Genomic DNA, 17,370 nt, shown 5'->3' with positions numbered 1-17,370 from the left:
TCATTTCTGATCCAAAATATTGAAATAAAACACAAATTTTAGTGTTGGAACATGAACGATCAATGTTGTAAGAATGTCCTCAGATGGTACAACTAGGCAATTAATACAAAATGAAGCTAAAAGGTTCAAATGTTTACACAGAAATATTCCTGGGAACAGTAAAAGTGAGAACATGAAATAGGCTGAAAGCTCTCACCTATCTGAGTCCTGTCGTACCAGCCTCCGTGGTCCATCCACTGCCTCAGCAGTTCAATGGGAGGCTGAGCCCCATAGGTCTCCAACATGGGCATGTTTAGGTCATCGATGAAAAATACAAAGTACTTCCCTATTGGAGGTCCAAACACACCTTTCCACCTGACACACAAGCACATGCACCAATCAAAGGGCGAGGCTCAGCGATATTGTTGCCTTGCTGAAAATATCTAGTTGGTTTAATTTGGAACACACCTTTTGTCTACTTTGCTGTCAATGAAATCTTGAGTCTGATTGGCTGAAGTGCGGGCAGAGAACATGAGGAAGTGTGTGATATACTCAGCAGACATGCTATTTAGCAACTTATTTGACATGGTCAGGGTCTTTCCTGTGCCAGTTGGCCCAATACAGAGCACCTGGAAACACACACACATTAAACAGATTAAACTGTTTTAATCTTTTCAACATTTTCAACTTTCCATTGAAAACCTTAAAAATTACTTTAATCACAGGAAGCTGCACTCACAGGTTTCTTGTTGGTTAAAAGCATATCCAACAGGAAAGACATTCTCACTGTGTCTGCAGTTGGAACAATAATGTCTGAAAAATTTGTTTCTGGGGTGATTACTACACTCTCTGCATACTTCATCCAGCTGACCCACTGGACCTATAGTACAGAAAAAAGGCTGACTCAGCAAAAAATGAAGCGATAGTTTCATCTAACATCTATGCAAAAATTTCTGTTCGTTTACTTTTCCTCCCTCATCTTCATCGTCACCATCCTGATTCCTTATTCCATCATCAAGTCTGTAGTCATACACCGAGCCTTCTTCTGGAAAACACAAGTTGATCTGAAGGAGAAATACATTTACAATGTTGAAATAAACTGCTGTCAAAAATTATCCAGTGAACATATATTATACTTAATATATATTCAATGTGTCTGGGATGCCAAAGCAAAGATGATAAGCTGACCCTCTCTTCTGCCATTTTGTTTTTGAGCCACGCACTGAAGCGCTGGCAACTAGCTGCATCTCCTGTGGCTCCTACACTCCACACCAGACAGAAAAAGAACCAGGGCTCAATCAGCTCCTTTAGATGGTCCAATTTCGCTTGAGGTGGTGGCCTCTCACCCTAAACAATGATGAAAGACTTGTGAGGGAAGGATGAGTATTATAAGAGACATTCTGACACAGCCAAGATTGACACAAACCTCTTTAATATTGAAGGGAGTGAAGAAGCAGTCCATCATTTTAAGCAGACTACAGGTAAGGTTGCTGTCCAGAGATGCGATGACCTCCTTTACTGAAGTGCGGACAAATGTAATGGAGTCCTGAATAAAATACAGAGAATTAAACTGTTTTTATAAACACTGTAACAGCCAGAAGCTTTAATATTATACTGTCTCAGTTATGTTGACTACTCTTTTACCTGCAGAAACCTGTCAAACAGAGAGCTGAGCATCTCTTTGTATGGTTTCAGGGCTTTAGGAATCTGCCTCAGCCAGCACTCTGTGAAAGGGGTGAGTCCCAGAATACTTGGCTCCAAGTAAACCATACCACAGCGAGACACTGTAGCTGGAGATGCAACTGCCAGGTCCTGCACCTCAAACATCATGGTCATTACCTACTCGAGAAAGATGCAAAACAAAATTGGTGAAGAGATAACAGACTGACTGAAAACCCAAGGTTGGGAAAACGAAACCTTCATCTTACGTCGGTGAGCTTAATGATTTCGCCAGAGCTGAGACAAAGCTTTTTGTTGTCATCCAGGACAGTGTTCAAGTTCTCAATCCACACAGCATCCACTGGCCCGTCAAACATGTACCACTTTTTCTTCTGGTCCATAGATGCTACGCCTTGGCGAATAAGACACGAGAGGATACCGTCTGTCCTACACGGGTGGAAAAAAAGCCAAAATGTTGGTGCCTTTTTTTAAACTCCTCTATAAATCGTGTCAGAAGGGGCATTCTTACCACTCATGTGTGAGCAGGTCATACTCTCCATAAAGTTGTCCCATGGTAATTGACTTTGGGTTGAGGACATATGTTTGAACAGCTTCGTAAACACCACCGCTCACAGAGGGCTGGCCCTCCAGAGCTGTTATTGCTGCACCTAGAATCTCATAACACTAAAATGCACAGTGTTTATTAAGATAAAGTAACACAAAAACATTAAACACAAGAACAACATGAAAATGACTCACTTTGGTTTTCCCTGATCCAGAAGGTCCCACCAACATCAGGCCATGTCTCACCACAGTGGTTTCATACAGCTGAATACACTTATTAATATACCCTGGAATGCCCACCAGTTCTGTTATTAACTCATTCAAAAATAAAGACAAAAGAAACACTTTTAGAAACACTGACCATCGACATCTTTGAGGTTCTTCGCAGTGCAGACATTACGAATGGACTCTTCCAGTGTGCCATAATTGATCGGCTCCTGTTTTATCTTGGGAAAAAGATCAGACACGATGCCATTGAAGAGCTTCAGGTCGTCCTGTAAAAACTTTGGTACATTGACATCTTGAATGGCCCGAAGACAAATCAGCTCCTACAGGACAGATTGAAAAATAATATCATTTTTAAATTTGTAATCAAAAGATTTTTCACAGCTCACAAATCTACTTCTAGATACACACAAGAGAAAAATAATGGCACCTCGTTCATGTTCGGATTTTCCCTTTTTAGGTTTCCAGCAGCTGAGATCACAGTCTTAACAGCTCTCATACCAAAATCATAATGATCCTTCACAGGACAAAACACAAAGGTCATCACAGAGTTCAACTCTTTGTAACATTATGACTGTACATACAGTTTAATGTCCTATTTGCCAATTTTACAAAGTCAAAAACTAATAAAAACAAAAATGAATTTCTGTTCAAACTGACCAGATTTACTGCAGTTTAGTTAGCTGTTCTCATCATTTAGTAAACAACAAACACAACATGAACATCAATATTAAAGCAAAACTACACAAACCACAAAAAAATTACCAGAAAAAAGCAGAAAATTTGAAGACTCTCTACCAATGAGTGATAAAAATGCTCACTGGTAGAGAGTAGTGTATCACTCCCAACTGTGGCAGATTGTGTATAAAATACAATCGTTTCAGTTTTCTGCTGTAAATGACACTGGTGGTGCCATTTATAGCATCTATGAGGAGGTATGAAGACTCCTCTGAGTTCATACCTGAGAGCTCAGCTGTTCAGAGGAGAGTTTGAAAGTTGTTGTGATCTTGTTGGAGAGAACTTTGGCATCACTGAAGCCAAATGAGTATAGGGAGATCTCAGCTATCATCGCATAGTTAGGGACCATCATGGCCACGGGACGAAACAGGGCCTGTGGAAGATGTGATCTCATTTTTTGAACCTCATCAGCTTATCCTCAGTGTTACAATGACACAATTAAGTTCGAGTTATCATGTCAAACCTTGAGATTGTCAGGCAGTTCTGTGCGGCCAGCATAACCAGGATTCATAGTGATGAATACCGCGCAAGAGGGGACAAGAGGGATCTCTACCCCCTCGAACACAAACCTCTCTGCCTAAAAAAATAACATACATAACATGCATAATTATCTTTTATAAAAAGAATTAGGTAATATATATGTATACATATTTAAGTGATACTTAAATCTGTAGCTGGTAGGTAGGGGGGTGTGAAAGTGTAAAAAAGTGCAATCAGCTTCTCACCCGTTGCTGCTGGGCCTTTTGTATAGTGGTGATCTGCTGCGCCACCACGGACAACACTTCAACATCAATACGATTAAACTCATCAAAGCAGGCCCAGGCACCAGAGCTACAAAGTGTGAGCCAGATAAGGAATCACAAATGTACGGTGCTACATTTTGTAACAGCTGAATCATTGTGTCATACCAACAAGCTGTTACCTGGCCAGTCCTTTGAGAAATTTGCCCATTGCAATAAAGTCCAGCTGATCAGAACAGTTGAAAACTACCGTCTGGATCGCCAGAGCCTTTCCAAGGTCTTTAGTTGTTTCTGTCTTTCCTGTGCCTGCTGGACCTGCGGGTGCCCCTCCAAACTTCAGGTGCAGAGCTCCTGTCAGGGTCAAGTAGCATCTAAAAAAGCCAGATTAGTGTTCAAACTGGTGAATGATATTCAGTTAAAAGCAGGGTAGAGTAACCTTTACCTGTCAGTGAGTGGAGTGATGACCAGCCGCCCAGAGTTACCAAGGTACTCGTAGCCATACAGGAATTCTGCATTCACTGCGCGGATGTACAAATCACCTTTTGCCCAGTAGTATCTACAAACAGCATCGCATAAATGTAACACTCCTTCTGCACCTACAATGTTTCACATTTACCCCATGAAGGAACTGAAGTAAAAACAACAGCAAAATAAGAAGGAAACCTTAGCTGGCTGATCCACTCAAAGTCATTGATGCTTGAGACCTCCTGCTCCACCATTTTGGCTGCTACATCTTTAGCATGGACTTCTATGACAATAAGGGCAGACAGCACAGCTCGCTGCATCTTGGAGAGCTGTCCTCGCACAAGCTTCACCAAGTCCCCCAACTTCACAAAAAAAGGTAGAATGTTAACAAGGTTGTTAGACTCTCGTGTGAACAGTGTTCAGTGCAATGAGAGCCATAAAATGGCAATATTTTTGACTGGCTAGTCTAAATCACATCCACACCTGTGTCTGTAGTTGGGGATAAAGACGAGTGGCTAAGTTTCTCTGCTCCAAAGCGTCTGACACCTCAGCGGTCCAGAAAACCTGACAGCCTGCTATCACCACTTGACCAGGCCATGATAACACCCACTCTACACGTGGTTGCTGAGAAAATAGATCACATAGCATCTTATTGAAATGCCTATTACGTGTGAAAAACAATAAAATTCAGGTTCATGTACCTCATGGTAGTCTTTGAGTGACCGGTCAATGTTATCTCTTAAAGTAGCTTTCATAGACTTCTCCACATCCCTCAGCCAGTCCTCCACATTACCAGTAGGACAAACTGGAAAGAACAGTTTTACCTGTTCCCCTTCTCCAGAGTACATGTGTGTGATCTGCAGGTCTGACTGAAACTGAAGCTAAGAAACGATAGAAATCCAACTTCATTACTTAACTACTTTAGCCATGTTTTGCACATGTTGTCTTAATATGTAATAGTGAGCCAAAGCAAACCTGTGCAATATTCTCGAAGCATTTACGCAGGTGTGGCTGAACTGCAGTGGGATCTTTGGTTTGGGACAGAATCTCCAGGAGCTCATCATCTGACAGGAAGTAAAACCTACAAGCAAATATTTAGGGTGCATCAAACACAGTTACTTTGTTACCTACACTCAAAATCTTTATAACAGGTAACAGGAAAAGGCAGTTTTGAGGGGTTTCCTCACTGTTTGGGACGGCACGTAGAAAAAGTTGATTTACAAAAGCTCTTCACGTAAAATTAAAAAAATAAATAATTAATTTTAAAAAATATATATTTTTAATGCTGATCTACAGTGGGGCAAAAAAGTATTTAGTCAGCCACCGATTGTGCAAGTTCCCCCACTTAAAATGATGACAGAGGTCAGTAATTTGCACCAGAGGTACACTTCAACTGTGAGAGACAGAATGTGAAAAAAAAAATCCATGAATCCACATGGTAGGATTTGTAAAGAATTTATTTGTAAATTAGGGTGGAAAATAAGTATTTGGTCACCTCAAACAAGGAAAATCTCTGGCTCTCACAGACCTGTAACGTCTTCTGTAAGAAGCTTTTCTGTCCCCCACTCGTTACCTGTATGAATGGCACCTGTTTGAACTCATCATCTGTATAAAAGACACCTGTCCACAGCCTCAAACAGTCAGACTCCAAACTCCGCCATGGTCAAGACCAAAGAGCTTTCGAAGGACAGCAGGAAAAGTATTGTAGACCTGCACCAGACTGGGAAGAGTGAATCTACAATAGGCAAGCAGCTTGGTGTGAAAAAATCAACTGTGGGAGCAATCATCAGAAAATGGAAGACATACAAGACCACTGATAATCTCCCTCGATCTGGGGCTCCACGCAAGATCTCATCCCGTGGGGTCAAAATGATCATGAGAACGGTGAGCAAAGATCCCAGAACCACACGGGGGGACCTGGTGAATGACCTGCAGAGAGCTGGGACCAAAGTAACAAAGGTCACCATCAGTAACACACTACAACGGCAGGGAATCAAATCCCGCAGTGCCAGACGTGTTCCGCTGCTGAAGCCAGTGCATGTCCAGGCCCGTCTGAAGTTTGCCAGAGAGCACATGGATGATACAGCAGAGGATTGGGAGAATGTCATGTGGTCAGATGAAACCAAAGTAGAACTTTTTGGTATAAACTCAACTCGTCGTGTTTGGAGGAAGAAGAATACTGAGTTGCAGCCCAAGAACACCATACCTACTGTGAAGCATGGGGGTGGAAACATCATGCTGTGGGGCTGTTTTTCTGCCAAGGGGACAGGACGACTGATCCGTGTTAAGGACAGAATGAATGGGGCCATGTATCGTGAGATTTTGAGCCAAAACCTCCTTCCATCAGTGAGAACTTTGAAGATGAAACGAGGCTGGGTCTTCCAACATGACAATGATCCAAAACACACCGCCCGGGCAACAAAGGAGTGGCTCCGTAAGAAGCATTTGAAAGTCCTGGAGTGGCCTAGCCAGTCTCCAGACCTCAACCCCATAGAAAATCTGTGGCGGGAGTTGAAAGTCCGTGTTGCTCGGCGACAGCCCCAAAACATCACTGCTCTCGAGAAGATCTGCATGGAGGAATGGGCCAAAATACCAGCTACTGTGTGTGCAAACCTGGTAAAGACCTATAGTAAACGTTTGACCTCTGTTATTGCCAACAAAGGTTATGTTACAAAGTATTGAGTTGTATTTTTGTTATTGACCAAATACTTATTTTCCACCCTGATTTACGAATAAATTCTTTACAAATCCTACCATGTGGATTCATGGATTTTTTTTTTTCCACATTCTGTCTCTCACAGTTGAAGTGTACCTCTGGTGCAAATTACTGACCTCTGTCATCATTTTAGGTGGGGGAACTTGCACAATCGGTGGCTGACTAAATACTTTTTTGCCCCACTGTATTTTGTCTGTGTCTTACCTGGGGAATAAACTTCGTTTTGTTTCCAAGTACTCACTGAGACCCTTCTGCACCTGTTCCAAAAGTCCGTTACAATTCTTAAGTTGCGTTAGTAGATGAGCATCTGGAAACAGATCGATCACCTAGAAACATTCACAAAAACAATCATATATAGTCCACAACAACTTGTGAACCACCAGTATTCTCTAGTTCCACACAGAACTCTAAGCCTCTCTCTGACCTTTCGATTATTAAAGGCACTTTTCATAATACTCCTCCAATTTTGCTCCATTTGCTGGTATCTTTTTCCTTCTGTAGGCAGCTGCTGATTGATGTCATCAGAACTGAATATGGGTTCTAGGTACAGCCACGAACGCTGGCACATCAGCCACTCCTCCAGTACATCCTGTATACACCAAAAGAGGGCAGCAGCACAACATGAGAAACACAAATCACAAGACTTCCACAGCTGATAGGTGTCTATGTTGTGCACCTGAGTCATTCTGAGCTTGCTTTCCCAGGAGTTGATTCGTGCCTCAAATGTTTTTTTGAAGGGGGACAAGGACATGCTCTGTGTCATGACAATGTGGTCATCGAGCAACTGAGACACTTCATCTGGGCTCGTTAAAATGTAAGTTCCTGTGTTCTTGTAGGGCAAAACATCAATGACTACTGTGGACCACTCTTTTTCCATCTTTTCCAGGGCCTGGGTGAAAAGGTATGGGAGAAAAGAGGAAGCAGCATCAGTTTTAGCTAAAAAAAAAAAAAAAAAAATCACACACTGACAGTGTACATAGCCAAAATGAGTAGAGTCCCTAGTGCTTTAAAACAGCAGAAGCATCCCTATCTGAACTACATTTTGCAGATGATAAAAAAAAGACACAACATTAAAAATTTTTTTTACAAACACTATATGAAACAGTTTAAACAAGGATTCTTGTTCAGCAGCACCTGTTCAATAGAGTATTCTTTCCCAGCCACCTCGGCCACTTGAGCTATGTCATCCACGTAGTTCTGTAGGCCAAGCTCCAGGCAGTGAGACAGGGTCAAGTTGGCTTTAGGCATGACTTTAATTTGAGTGCGTTCTGAAAGCATCTCCCAGTGGCGGCTCTTCATCCCTGGGTTCCTTAGTCCCTGAATTAGAGGGACGTAAGGACGTAAGTCCTCAATCTTGCTGAGAATTAGATTTGCCACCATTTGGCAGTCTAGAGTTGTGTAAGACACCAAGAAAAGCCCATTAAAAAACAACAATGTCAGTCATATTTTGAAATGGAAGGCACAGCTTTGTGAAGTTTAAATGGTAATACACGTATCACCTACCAGGAATGTCGTTGAACTGTTTAATACATTTGTGGATGGTCTTGTAGGCTTCAGTGACAATGTGCTCAACCTGCTCAGGATCAATGGAAGACAGTGGGTCACAGAACCAGCTTTCACTCCAGCGCAGCCAATCAGAGGTGGTGGTCCATAAATCTCTATAAGGCTGGAAGTCTTTTACAAGCTTCTGCACACGGTCATACTGTAATAAACATTAATGCCCATAATAAATAGATACTCTTTAGTTTTTGAATTAATCACACAAAAATCCTTTAACCCGAGCCACTGTTTTACTTACATTTGTGACTGTCATGCCGAACAAGCGTTCCCTGTTGTTGTAAATTTGGGCCATAGTTTGGCACTCCTTAAGTTGCTTGCTTGTCTGCCTGACCTTGTTGGCCATCTCATGGGCATGATCAATGTCTCCATGGCTCGCAAACCTAGCAACAATCATCTAGAAACATACAGTGACTACTTTAGAACCATGCAACATCAGTATAATTAGAAGCTCTGTCATATAGTGGACACATGCGCTGCTCTAAGTGTCTGCTTAATAAAGCAAAAAACAATTCAAATCAGTTTTATCTACGTAGCACCAATTCACAACAAGAGTTGCTCCAGGGCACTTTATTTTGTAAGGTAAAGACCCTACAAAAATACAGACAAAACTCCAGCAAACAGATGACCCCCTTTGATGACGGTCTTGGCGACATTTGGTATAAAAAACTCAGTTTTAACAGGAAGAAACCTCCAGCTAAAAGTCTGTGAAGGTTCTCAGTCATCCAGGTCATCGTAGTCTAAGGAGCTTGGAAAGAAAAGCTAAAAGTAAAAAATATAGTCGATTGAGTTGACCTGTAGATTAGCTAAATGCTCCTCAAAGTTGCTCTGCTCAGTTAGATGGATCTTGCGGAAGCACTCCTCATCCTCCAAGTGCTGGGTGGCTACTGGTTCCATTTGGTTGATTATCTTTTGTGGCCATTCAATGGCTTTCCACCTGCACAGATAAGTCACTATAAATCTCACAAAGTCTCCTACAAGGTATCTAAAACAAATTCCCTTTTAACTAACGCTAATCATACACTTACTTTTTGTTGACATCATTGTTGGGAAGAGAGTGGAAAAATTCTTCTATGAGCTCGTAGTCTGACAAGGTCTTGGCAAGATGTTCCTGTTTGCAGATGAGAAAAAGAAGGATGGATTCATAAAGTAATTCTTAATTTAATATGTACTACAGAAACACCCACTTCACCCATTCGACCTTGTAACTCTTAAGCTGTTCTGGGATTTGTTTCATCCACTGCCTCTTTTCACTCAGTTCCTCGATGCCAAAGGGTTTCTCACGTAGCTTTCTGTTAATAATTTCACATTCTTCACATGCCTACACATAAAAAAATAACCAAAATTTAAGAGAAAAACAAGAAAAATGTCATTTCAAGCTGAATTTAAGGATGTCTTTAAAAATAAATAAATGAATAAATAAATAGCAATTAAAGTTATTATTATTCATGTTCTCTTAGAAGAAAATATTTAGCCTTACCTGGTCAACCTGAATACGTAGCTTCAGAGCAAGGTGGTCTAGTAGTGCCGTGGCTAACTCCTTTCTCTTTTCTGAGAGAGACTTGCGTACCCCGTTAACACAAACATGAAATGGACCAATCACTAGGGAGGATGGCAAGGACTGTTCAATTATTCTCTTTTCTTTGAGATGCTGCTGCACCTCTTTTTTCAGTTCTTGGGATGTCATTTCTGCACCACAAGATCTGGTAGCCAAATGATGGGGACATGAGAGAAACAAGAAAAGCACGAGTTCATTCAGTAACAGGCCACATATCCAACAGACCCACATCTCACACTTGTGAAAAGTGGGCACGTCACTTCAAACACAGACTTACGTGAGAATGTAAGCTTGTATGTCCAAATTGTGCAGCTCTAAGTACTTCTCATACTCAGCAGCATAAGCCCTGAGAGGTATGGTTGCTTGTATTAGAACATTACGGATGTTCTCCCTCAGCTCGGTTATTTGTGGTTCCTCCAAATGCACTGACTCAAGTAAAGGCTCCCCAACCATAAATAACTTCTGCAACACAAACTGGTACAGGCACATGCAAAACTATTCAAATATCAGTGTCACTTTCAAAATTCATCATTATAAGAGTACCCCCCATTTCTTTGCATTTTACTTCCAAGGAGCTAGAGCTTCTTCTGATTTTCCAAAGTAGTCTTGAGCAATACAGGGAGTGCAGAATTATTAGGCAAGTTGTATTTTTGAGGAATAATTTTATTATTGAACAACAACCATGTTCTCAATGAACCCAAAAAACTCATTAATATCAAAGCTGAATGTTTTTGGAAGTAGTTTTTAGTTTGTTTTTAGTTGTAGCTATTTTAGGGGGATATCTGTGTGTGCAGGTGACTATTACTGTGCATAATTATTAGGCAACTTAACAAAAAACAAATATATACCCATTTCAATTATTTATTTTTACCAGTGAAACCAATATAACATCTCCACATTCACAAATATACATTTCTGACATTCAAAAACAAAACAAAAACAAATCAGCGACCAATATAGCCACCTTTCTTTGCAAGGACACTCAAAAGCCTGCCATCCATGGATTCTGTCAATGTTTTGATCTGTTCACCATCAACATTGCGTGCAGCAGCAACCACAGCCTCCCAGACACTGTTCAGAGAGGTGTACTGTTTTCCCTCCTTGTAAATCTCACATTTGATGATGGACCACAGGTTCTCAATGGGGTTCAGATCAGGTGAACAAGGTGGCCATGTCATTAGTTTTTCTTCTTTTATACCCTTTCTTGCCAGCCACGCTGTGGAGTACTTGGACGCGTGTGATGGAGCATTGTCCTGCATGGAAATCATGTTTTTCTTGAAGGATGCAGACTTCTTCCTGTACCACTGCTTGAAGAAGGTGTCTTCCAGAAACTGGCAGTAGGACTGGGAGTTGAGCTTGACTCCATCCTCAACCCGAAAAGTCCCCACAAGCTCATCTTTGATGATACCAGCCCAAACCAGTACTCCACCTCCACCTTGCTGGCGTCTGAGTCAGACTGGAGCTCTCTGCCCTTTACCAATCCAGCCACGGGCCCATCCATCTGGCCCATCAAGACTTACTCTCATTTCATCAGTCCATAAAACCTTAGAAAAACCAGTCTTGAGATATTTCTTGGCCCAGTCTTGACGTTTCAGCTTGTGTGTCTTGTTCAGTGGTGGTTGTCTTTCAGCCTTTCTTACCTTGACCATGTCTCTGAGTATTGCACACCTTGTGCTTTTGGGCACTCCAGTGATGTTGGAGCTCTGAAATATGGCCAAACTGGTGGCAAGTGGCATCTTGGCAGCTGCACGCTTGACTTTTCTCAGTTCATGGGCAGTTATTTTGCGCCTTGGTTTTTCCACACGCTTCTTGCGACCCTGTTGACTATTTTGAATGAAACGCTTGATTGTTCGATGATCACGCTTCAGAAGCTTTGCAATTTTGAGACTGCTGCATCCCTCTGCAAGATATCTCACTATCTTTGACTTTTCTGAGCCTGTCAAGTCCTTCTTTTGACCCATTTTGCCAAAGGAAAGGATGTTGCCTAATAATTATGCACACCTGATATAGGGTGTTGATGTCATTAGACCACACCCCTTCTCGTTACAGAGATGCACATCCCCTAATATGCTTAATTGGTAGTAGGCTTTCGAGCCTATACAGCTTGGAGTAAGACAACATGCATGAAGAGGATGATGTGGACAAAATACTCATTTGCCTAATAATTCTGCACTCCCTGTAGTTATCCAGGCTTTCTGAAGGTCTTTCAAAGTTCTTTGGACATTGGCTGCTTTTTATTTATTTATTTATTTATTTATTTTACAAATTTTAGGGTTAGTACTTATTTTCAGAGAACAATTCAAACATAAAAACGGTGCCTAACTCAAAGGCTGCAAAGGTCCACTTTTAAATTGTATCTTTAGGCATTTATTGTCACAAGTCAAATCAATGAAAAGTTGGACAAAAGAGTGTCCATCTGTAAGACACAGTGGAGACTCTGTCATGAAACGAAAGACAACTCACATCCAAGGAGCTTTGAATGTCCTTAAAGAAGCCTGGAAAACTAATCCTGAACACTACACTCTCTTAGAACGCTTTTTCAAGAGAGTGCAGACTGTGCAGGAGAATCAAGGTGGTCATAGTAAATACTAATCTTCGAGCTCCTTAGAACTACACAAATTCTCTGTTTTTGTCTTATATACTTTAATTCCATCTATGCTTGAATGTTTCCGTCCCATTTTTCCTAGTAAAATTTGACAAAAAGAGAGACTACTTGAACCTTTTTTTCAAAGTACTATATTTTGAAGCCTCATTGCATTCTCATTTGTAAAGTATGCTGTATTACTCAGGAGATTTGATTTACCCTATTAAGCAGAGGCACACTACGTGTGCACATAATGCTGTTATCAAACAGGTTCACTGTAGATGCTGAAAAATTCTCCAAGGGGGTGCTGTAATGAACCCCACTCTCATCCAGAACCAGGTCCACCAGGAAAATAGGATTCTTCTTTGGCCTAGACATGGATAATTGTTATATTACAGACATAAATAATTATTATTTTAAGTATTGTAATCAGTTATATTTCATTCATTATTACAAAGTCCAAAAAATGGGAAAAGGAAAAGAGAAAGTTGTGCAAATGCATTTTATCGTACTTGTAGTGGCTAGTGATTAGGTCATTCCCCCAGACAAAGTCCTGAGGACACATCAGGACATTGTGGCAGGCATCCATCACAACCTTGGTCAGGCTGACCAGTGAGTTCTTCACAAGGACACGGAGGGAGTCCTGCATGTTGTAATGCACCAGATTGAGGAGTTTAGACAGCTTAGAAACGTTGTAAGTCTCCCAGCAAGTCTCGTTTATGTTGTATGTTCCCTTGCCCATATTCGCAAGGTTGTACCGGATGTTGTTGCACAGTGTGCTGGTCCAGTTATCTCTAAGAAACAGGGTTATCTGGATAAGGAAAGAGAGGTTAGATTAAGATATTTATATTGGTAAACTTGTAGAAACAAAATGAATAATCTCCTATGAGCTTATTAAATAACTACAGACGCTATCTTGTTTATATGGCTAAGATGTATGTTTTTGTTTGACTGTTCTTCAAGTCAGAACAAAAAAGGGATATGAAGACATTTAGCCAGATTTGCCAGAGCAAACTCATTTCTGGTGTAAAAACAAAGTACTGTTGAAATTTGAAAAGATCACGCAGTGGCAAAATTGCATGTTAGAGGTGAAAAGTCTGAGATTATTGCGACTAACTCTGTTGCATATGGATGTCTGGGAGTTTTTTTCTTAAGGCCCAAAACACAGAGAATATCTAAATCAAGTATGCAAACAGATTTACTAACACTTGCAACTCACTATTTATTGCTATTTGTGCCAATATTTAACATTGAATCTGAAACTTTTTTGCACTTGATAGTGAAATGAAATGTCTGTGCTTTGCAAACAGCACAACTTTTGTAAATTACCCATAAAAATGACCAAAACTATCAGCACTATTTGGGGATTGCACTCACAGGCTAATTTGCCCTATTTAGCAACCCCGGCCGGTAAACACAGGTTTTTACTTGATACTCTCTCGGTGCAACAGTACCTGAGTATGCGTCTGAGACTGGTCAAGTTCAAATTGATCCAATGGAAGTGGTTTACCCAACATCAAGTTGAACAGCCTCATGTTTTCTACTTTTTTGCACTCATGCCACATTTCAGAAAGCACACAGATCAGCTCTGGCCTAGTTTGCATGGACTTGAAAATAAATGCAGCTCGATTTGCCTCATAGGCAGAGTAAGGAACCGGAACACACCCTGCATAGATAAAACACAACAGTGTTTTGATTCTGAAGGTGTTAGCAGATGCTACATTTCCTTAATTATGACCTGAGTGACCAGTAAGTGCATAATGCAAAATATCTTACCTTGTGAGGGCACATATTCAGGGTCCTTCTGTGGCAGGGTGATATGTGAAAGGTCTTCAGGGCAGCTCATCACTACTTTGTCAAAAATCAAGCGGTTCATTGTACGGTCATAATCCAGTCTGACCTCATTCTCCAAGCCTGCAACACACGTCTCTAAACTGCACACACAATATTGCATTTATCCATCCTGTTAGTTAGTAAAAAAGCAGATCATATAGAATTAATAAGACAGGATATCACTCACTTTTTCAGCTTAAGGCCAGGAGCTGAGAGGGCACGTCGTTTGATACTCTGGAGACTATCAGTATTGAGAGACGGTGTTTTCCTAGAGATGGGCATGCAGTCCACTGAAAAGTGGTAGAAAATAAGTGCCTCTGTTTCCTTTCTGTAGCGCAGGGCAAACCCGACCCGCTCAACAAAGACACGTGGGTCTTCAGCACAGAATAACAGTCTGATCCTGGGTATCCAGTACTTACTGCCTGCTATGAAAGAGTCTGTTTCTATGCAGAAAGAGGGCGACAGATCAATGACATGGTCAGTAACAGCAGAGAGAGAGATGAAGAGACAACACTCTAGAGTTACAACAGTTTAAAAACATTGAAACCAACCAGGGGATTTACTCTCCTTATGCTCTTCACTTATATCAGGACTTCCTTTTTTGTCTGTCTGGTGGACCTTCTCTACCAGATACTGACATTTCTCCGTACAGTAATCAAGAATTCCAACTAAATGCCAGCTGTACTTCGGAGGTGGGCTCGCGCTTGCAGACTCATCTGCAAAAGAACAGAAAAGAGGGATTTAATAACACATTACTACATTTAATTCTAAATTCACTGGTGTCTGTGTTGTATTGTTGTATGGCCACTTATAAATTGCTTCTCATTACCTTTTAATGAATATCTTAAATTAATCCCAAAAAAGGATTAAAAGGAAGAAAAAGTGCCAAAAAACATGAGCACCACACATTGTTGAAATGCAGTTTACAGATAAACTATATCCTAAGTATCATTTGTAACAAACTAAACACCATTTAAAAAAACGGCTGAAGATTCATTGATTCACTGATTTTAAATTGACCTTTGCCTACATAGATCTACAGACATTAGGAGGCCAAGCTCCAACTCCAAGCGCAGCACCCAATACAGCAGCTACATGATACTTTACCATTTGCAATTTCATCATCTGTAGGTAGCAGGGCTTTTCCAGGAATAGGTTTTCGATCAGGTGATCCTTCAGCATTGCCCAAAGCAAGCCAGTCTTCTGGAGTCCGGCAGTCATATTCTTCATTGTCAAACAGCTTAATAAAAAACATGGGAAAGTTTGGTGTATATAACATTATATATAAATATGGAAAGTATTGCAATGAGAAAAAAAAAGTCTAAAAAGAGGGACTTGATTGGACAGTTGTGTAACAGGCTCACCTCCAGTGGGAGGAACAGCGAAATAGGACCGTCTGGTATGGTGTTATTTTTCAATGGTCTTGGCAATAAGAGATCAGAATCTATGCCCTTTTCTGCCAGGAGCTCTTCAACATGTAAATGTAAGTATTCCCTTCGACATCTGTTAGCAACACAGTATATAAAGACGCAGTTATTTCACAGCAGGACTTTGAGATAAAACAACTTAATGACTCTACTAAAAGCTGCTGTACAATAAAGGAAAAATGAGCATGTATTGCACACTATATGAGACGTGACCACTGAATCTGGTCTTACAGTATTCAAAATAACCATGACTACAGCAGCAGATGCCATGTGTAGTACACAAAAATAGTACACACCTCTCTATCGCTAATTTGCGGGGGATGGAGCCAGGACGGGTTTTGTAGGGTATTTGGACTTTGGGTTTATCTCCACCCGGGCAAAAGTATGGATTCTCCGAGAAGAATGAATTATGTTGTACATGTGGTACAAGGCAATCCTCAGCAGCCCATCTGGGCCGATGAGGTGGAGTCTTGGCGACTGCTTTTGAAGTAAACAGAAGTCAGATTTTACAGATAGCACAAAATGTTTTGGGATTTTTTTTTCTAGATTTAAAATAAAAAAAATCGATGCAACAATAAAATATCAGATGTCTAAAATGTCATACAGCACAACTCACCCTCCCGTGAGTTATGACCAAATGTCAGCATGGACTGAGGCTCTGACACCTGCTGGGCATTAGGTGTACAAACCGCATACACATAAGCAATTAGTCAAGAGTTTCTCATTAGAGCAACAACAATCAGTCATTTTAGAGGAATCAGAGAAGCCTTTACCTGGAATTTTAATGTAGAGATTGTCTCAGAGAATATTCCCCTCTGATCTCTCATAGAGCCTTTCCCCACTTTGAAGACATTGTATTTCTGACGAGTTGAAGGCTTGGGCTCTGGAGGATCTCTGGGTGGATGAGGTACCCCGGAACCAGGAAATCCTGTGTTCTCACTCTTTCGAGCAGGATTTTTTTTTTAAATGTACGTGTGAGCAATGACAGCTGGGTTTAGTCACCTACTTCTTCAATGATATGATTTAACGAATATTAAATGTGTATGAAAAGTTGAAGCTTTATATGTTGCACATATAAGTTTATACACGCGTTACTAAAGTGGATAATAGTACAAAATGTAAAAGGGAAACTAGACATTACTTAACGCTGAATACACGACGTACGTTAAACGTATGTTAAACGTTTTGCCCGACTTCAGCTGGAGGTAGTCTTTTAACCGACAGGGTGTTAAACATACGCCGGGTGCTTAGCCTTAGCATTCAGCCTTTGTGATTGGCTTTGCTGAACACAATTAACGAGTAGCATTTGGTAATTTAACTCTGTA

The 17,370-nt window shown here is 40.9% G+C and overlaps 1 protein-coding gene across 2 annotated transcripts in view; it reads right to left on the bottom strand.

Annotated features, from left to right (window-relative positions):
• The window catches only part of dnah1 (dynein, axonemal, heavy chain 1), a 31,850-nt gene that overhangs the window by 13,582 nt on the left and 898 nt on the right, over positions 1–17,370 (bottom strand). The window contains exons 3-45 of one of the 2 annotated variants that reach the window (XM_026168688.1): positions 16,819–16,986; positions 16,662–16,713; positions 16,342–16,525; positions 15,983–16,121; positions 15,726–15,858; positions 15,170–15,334; positions 14,806–15,061; positions 14,562–14,719; positions 14,240–14,451; positions 13,298–13,596; positions 13,005–13,155; positions 10,479–10,675; positions 10,124–10,346; positions 9,845–9,964; positions 9,672–9,754; positions 9,439–9,580; positions 8,885–9,040; positions 8,590–8,788; positions 8,221–8,474; positions 7,763–7,975; positions 7,511–7,675; positions 7,291–7,412; positions 5,346–5,451; positions 5,072–5,251; positions 4,854–4,994; positions 4,569–4,732; positions 4,348–4,461; positions 4,088–4,276; positions 3,891–3,996; positions 3,629–3,742; positions 3,389–3,538; positions 2,858–2,944; positions 2,564–2,750; positions 2,398–2,489; positions 2,168–2,322; positions 1,908–2,085; positions 1,624–1,818; positions 1,406–1,525; positions 1,168–1,326; positions 945–1,043; positions 719–859; positions 448–608; positions 197–354 (exon numbers count right to left, since the gene is read on the bottom strand). In XM_026168688.1, coding sequence (XP_026024473.1) covers positions 197–354; positions 448–608; positions 719–859; positions 945–1,043; positions 1,168–1,326; positions 1,406–1,525; positions 1,624–1,818; positions 1,908–2,085; positions 2,168–2,322; positions 2,398–2,489; positions 2,564–2,750; positions 2,858–2,944; positions 3,389–3,538; positions 3,629–3,742; positions 3,891–3,996; positions 4,088–4,276; positions 4,348–4,461; positions 4,569–4,732; positions 4,854–4,994; positions 5,072–5,251; positions 5,346–5,451; positions 7,291–7,412; positions 7,511–7,675; positions 7,763–7,975; positions 8,221–8,474; positions 8,590–8,788; positions 8,885–9,040; positions 9,439–9,580; positions 9,672–9,754; positions 9,845–9,964; positions 10,124–10,346; positions 10,479–10,675; positions 13,005–13,155; positions 13,298–13,596; positions 14,240–14,451; positions 14,562–14,719; positions 14,806–15,061; positions 15,170–15,334; positions 15,726–15,858; positions 15,983–16,121; positions 16,342–16,525; positions 16,662–16,713; positions 16,819–16,986 — 6,787 coding nt within the window. Of the gene's footprint in view, positions 1–196; positions 355–447; positions 609–718; positions 860–944; positions 1,044–1,167; positions 1,327–1,405; positions 1,526–1,623; positions 1,819–1,907; positions 2,086–2,167; positions 2,323–2,397; positions 2,490–2,563; positions 2,751–2,857; positions 2,945–3,388; positions 3,539–3,628; positions 3,743–3,890; positions 3,997–4,087; positions 4,277–4,347; positions 4,462–4,568; positions 4,733–4,853; positions 4,995–5,071; positions 5,252–5,345; positions 5,452–7,290; positions 7,413–7,510; positions 7,676–7,762; positions 7,976–8,220; positions 8,475–8,589; positions 8,789–8,884; positions 9,041–9,438; positions 9,581–9,671; positions 9,755–9,844; positions 9,965–10,123; positions 10,347–10,478; positions 10,676–13,004; positions 13,156–13,297; positions 13,597–14,239; positions 14,452–14,561; positions 14,720–14,805; positions 15,062–15,169; positions 15,335–15,725; positions 15,859–15,982; positions 16,122–16,341; positions 16,526–16,661; positions 16,714–16,818; positions 16,987–17,370 lie in introns of those variants that run through there. The other variant, XM_026168690.1, reaches the window with a different exon arrangement.

The sequence above is a fragment of the Astatotilapia calliptera genome, chromosome 5, assembly GCF_900246225.1.
Source record: "Astatotilapia calliptera chromosome 5, fAstCal1.2, whole genome shotgun sequence".
NCBI lineage: Eukaryota > Metazoa > Chordata > Actinopteri > Cichliformes > Cichlidae > Astatotilapia > Astatotilapia calliptera.
The sequence above is the reverse complement of the archived record's forward strand: the minus strand, read 5'-3'. Positions and strand labels throughout refer to the sequence as shown.